Consider the following 4,927-nt stretch of genomic DNA (forward strand, 5'->3'; position numbering starts at 1 on the left):
TATTAGTAGCCTCAACTGTTCCATTGGTCTGAGGATGATAAGGTAAAGACTTGTGGTGCCGAATGTTGAATTATCATAGCAACTTTTCTGTTTCTCCTTTGAAATGCTGCTCATTGTAAGAGATAATTTCATGTGGTACCCCGTATCTGCAGATGATATTGGTCTAAATGAATTGAGCCACTTTCTTTGAATTCAAAGCTTTGTATGAGGCAGCTTCTACCCATTTAGTAAAGTAATCAATGGCAACAAGTATAAATTCATGGCCATTGGATGCTGTAGGGTGGATCTTCCTAATAATGTCTATTCCCCATGTAGAGAATGGCCAAGGTGATGTCATGGTACGTAATGGCGTGGGTAGCATGTGCTTTAGATCTCCATAGACTTGGCATTGATGGCATCTTCAAATATGAGCCGCACAGTTGGCTTCCATAGTGGTCTAGTAGTAACCCTGTCTCATTATCTTCCTTGATAACATAATTGCGTTCATATGTGGCCCATAACTTGACTCATGAACCTCTTCAATTATCTGTTGTGCTTCCTTGGTAGTTACATAGAGGAGATGAATTTCATCATATGATTTTCGGTAAAGCCTTTCACCACAAATAATATAATTAGTGGAAAACCTTCGGATGGTTAACTGATCATTCTTGTCTACAGACTCTAGGTATGTTCCATCTTTGAGGTATTGTAGAATGTCTGAATACCATTTTCCTTCCCCATCCTTTCCTTCATCTTCTTCTATTGATATGCAATAAGCTGGTTCTTCTTTTTGTTCCAACACTATTGATCTAGCTTCATCTTCTTTTGACCCATCCATCATGGGTTTCATGGTTGCTAAAGCATTTGCAATTTGATTCAGCATCCTCGACATATATTGATATTGGATCTCACTGAATTTTGATGACCACTTCTGGAGACATTGATGATAAGGCATAAGCCTCTCTTCTTTTATCTTCCATTTATTCTATACCTGAGAGATTATTAGAGCTGAGTCTCCATACACCTCCAACTCTTTCACTCCTAGGCCTAAGGTTGCTTGTAGGCCCATGATGCAAGCTTCATATTCTGTGACATTGTTGGTGGCAGGGAAGTTGAGTCTACCAAAAAATGGGATGTGTGCTCCTTTTGGAGAAATTAAGAGAACTCCAATTCCACTTCCGTTTTGATTTGTTGCTCCATCAAAATACATCTTTTATGATTCTACTTCAATCTTCGTGATGTCTTCATCCGAAAAGTCTCCTTGAATCTCTTCAGCTTCTTCTGGTGAACAATGGGCTAGGTGATTAGCAATTGCCCTCCCCTTTACAAAATTTTGAGTCACATACTTGATATCGAATTCTAACAAAAGAAAAACCCATTTAGTAATCTTCCCATCTTGCACAGGTTTTTCCATTAAATACTTCAAAGGATCTATTCTTGCAATCAACAGAACCTTGAAAGCTAGCACATAATGTCTAAGTTTACGGGTTGCCCATACGAGTGCCACACATGTATTTTCTAATGGTGAATACTTCTCTTCATAAGGCATCATCTTCTTGCTGATGTAGTATATGGCATTCTCCTTTCTAGTCTTCTCTAAGTATTGAGTAAGTAAAACCCCCATCACTGTATTTGTAGTGGTGAGGTATAACAACAATGGCTTTTCAAGAGCTGGTGGAACAAGTATTGGTGCTTTCATTAGATAAATTTTGATCTTCTCAAAGGCTTCTTGGCATTGTTTTTTCCACATAGTTGGGACCTCCTTCTTGAGCAGTCAGAAGATTGGTTCACATGTCATAGTGAGTTGAGCTATGAACTTGCTGATGTATTGTATCCTCCCCAAAAATCCTCGGATCTCCTTTTTAGTCTTTGGAGGCTTCATTTCTACGATTGCCTTAATTTTGTCAAGATCAACTTCTACTCCTTTCTAGCTTATAATAAACCATAACAGTTTTCCGAATGTGACTCCAAAAGTGAACTTCAGATGCAACCGCAACTTATTGAACCAGATTCTCTCAAAGAACTTCCTCAAAGCTAGTATATGCCCTTCACAGTCTTTGGACTTTACTATCATATCATCAACATAAACTTTTACTTCTTTGTGGATCTAATTATGCAGTAAAGTGGTGGCTATTTGTTGGTAAATAGCACCAGCATTCTTAAGGCCAAATGGCATGACATTGTAGCAATATGTTCCTTATGGTGTAATGAAGGAAGTCTTCTCCATATCTTTTGGAGCCATCTTAATCTAATTGTATCCTGAAAATCCATCCATAAATGAGAGTATTGCATGCCTCGCTATGTCGTGAACCAGGATGTCAATGTGAGGCAATGGAAAGTCGTCTTTTGGGCTAGCCTTATTTAGGTCTTGAAAATCTACACACATTCTAACCTTCCCATCCTTTTTTGGTACTAGAACCACATTAGCTAACCATTCTTGATAGTTAACCACTCTCAGGAATCCTACATTGTACTGTTTTTCTACTTCTTCTTTGATTTGAGAGTCCATTATGGCTTCATGCTTCTCAACTTATGCTTGACTGGCTTCATGGTTGGATCTGTTGGAATGCAGTGTTGTACTATATCTGTATCAATCCCAGGCATGTCTTCAAATGACTAGGCAAAGATATCTTTGAACTCTATCAGCAGTGCCACTAATGCATCTTTCTCTAAGGCGGTTAGGGTGTTGCCCACTTGGATCATTTTGGGTTCATCATTAGTTCCCAGGTTAATGGGTTTGGTTTCTTCTTTTATAGGTTCTAGGTATCCATGTTTTAATTCCTTATTATTAAGAGTTTCTTTACCAATTTTAGAAATAAAAACATTCAAAGCCAGCAAATAAGTAGAATCAGAAGTTATATTAAAAGGGAAAGAGTTTTTAACAGACTCAATGGACTTAACAGGAAAACTATCACAAACAGACTTAACAGGAATAGAAACATTAGCAGAAATAGACTCAATAGGAACGGAAACAATGTTTTTGGCAGGAGAGACTGGTTCGGTGTTCTTGATCTTTTTGGCAAAAGTGATTGACTTGACGGTCTTGATTATCCTCACGGGGTCCTCCATAGGGTAGGCGGCTCCCTTCCATACCCAGTTCTTCAACTCGGTCTTGGCTTCCACAATGGTAGGTGACTCCCAATAAGCTTCTTCTTCCCTTAGCATTAGTTCCTTGGGATCTACATCCATATAATCTGTAGCTTCTTCTTTAACCTCCATAACTATGGGCTTGTTGGTCACAAGAGCATCCAGGCACTCTATGCCATCCATCCATTCATCAAATAGCTCATCCTTGTCTCTGTTGCCCAAATCAATGGGTTGAGGGAGATGCTCTGGCTCATTTCCTTCAATTCTCTCCCCATTATATTCAGCATTCTCAAGTGTCATGATTCTGAGACTGTGGACCATTAGTTTTTGGTTTAGAGCAGCCAGCCTGGCATCTATGTCATCATCCTTTATAGTATGTAAGGTTAGTGTACTTGGTTTTGACTCATAATACGACCCCAATTCTAGAACCTCTCTTCCATGGTTGTCATACCTAGGGCCAAACCTTAAGCTGACATTGGTGACATCACTCCAATCTGAAAGATGCCCATAGGGATATTCTTTATGATGCATCTGGTTGGCTTGTGCATTTTCCTCTCTTGCATCCTCTAACACATTTATTAACCTATATTGATTACTATTAGTATCGCTCCACCTGTTTGTTTCAGTATCATCTTTAATATCTTGATCATAGTAGTCCACATCACTGTTATATTCCTCATAGAATAGGCCTGTGTCTTCATCTTCTTTATCATTAGGGGGTTCACCCCAATCATCTCCGCTGTATGGGCTATCATAACTTCCGTTACTATTGTCATCACCATTGGTGCTGCTATCATCATCACTATGTCCATTATCAATGTTGCTATTATCACTACTACTATCACTCTTGTCTTCACTTCCATCTTCATAATCACTAAGGGCTGCTCCCCCTTCCTCATCTTCATCATTAGCTCTTAGTTCATATAGGCTCTTTAATGTATGCTGGCAAGCCTCCCAATATTCTTCTTCTTCTATGTGGTAGATATGATCTCCAAGGAGCGTAGTCATGACATAAGGATCCATGTGATCAGCCCAATTAGTAGGGACCCGGGTTGTATCTTCCTTCTTCAATTCCAGATCGTTATTGTGACAATCGAGTAGTATCTCGAAACTGAGCACCATTTTCTTTGTTATAGGATCGAATTTTGGTTCTAGGAATCCCCAATAGTGTTGACTTTCTCCAGCTTTTACAAACTTCCCATTCAGTGTAGGAGTGTAGGGCTTCAGAGGTTTTAGAGGATAAGGGAGTCCTTTTGCTTTGGCTTTGGCTCAGGCCATCTTTCTCATTTTCATCTCTAACAAATCATCATCAGTGGGCTTATAGCCTAGCCCAAAAGGTGGTGTGGTAGTAGGAATTGCCAAGTCTTGAACGGTTGGTTTCTTCACAGCTCTCCCTAGATTCATCCTGGGAAGGTAGTTCCTCCTTCTTATCATTGCTACGACATTGCTGTTACCATAAGGAGTAAAGTCCATTAGGATCTGTTCAACTTCTTCTTCTTCTCTCTTTTCAAAGCCAAGCTTCTCAATCTCAAAGCCATCCAAGGTTAACGGCTCCTTCTTAGAATCAATGCCATAAACAAGTTTAGGCACAATCAAAGTATATCTATAGATGGTCACAATAGCCCTTTCATGTGGAAAACGAACCTTTTGATATAGGGAAGAAGGCACAGCTTTTGTGTCATTGATCCATGGTCGCCTAAGGAGCATATTAAAGCATGAAGCTATATTAAGGACCTGAAAATCCACCTTCTTGACCATCAGTCTGATAGTAAGCTCAAATGTTATGGTTCCCAAGACTTCTCTTCTACTGTTGTCGTATGCCCTCACATGTTAATCTGTAGGCACACAGTCTTCAATGCTC

At 39.5% G+C, this 4,927-nt stretch overlaps 1 protein-coding gene across 1 annotated transcript; it reads right to left on the reverse strand.

The window, feature by feature from the left end:
• Positions 1-436: 436 nt before the first annotated feature.
• LOC115985332 lies at positions 437-1,189 on the reverse strand. Its single transcript, XM_031108286.1, has 2 exons — positions 971-1,189; positions 437-910 (listed from the first exon to the last, which is right to left on the reverse strand). Exons 1-2 carry the CDS (start codon positions 1,187-1,189, stop codon positions 437-439), a joined length of 693 nt encoding a protein of 230 aa, XP_030964146.1.
• Between the last annotated feature and the right edge of the window lie 3,738 nt (positions 1,190-4,927).

Source organism: Quercus lobata, chromosome 4 (assembly GCF_001633185.2).
Source record: "Quercus lobata isolate SW786 chromosome 4, ValleyOak3.0 Primary Assembly, whole genome shotgun sequence".
In the NCBI taxonomy this organism is placed as follows: Eukaryota; Viridiplantae; Streptophyta; class Magnoliopsida; order Fagales; family Fagaceae; genus Quercus; species Quercus lobata.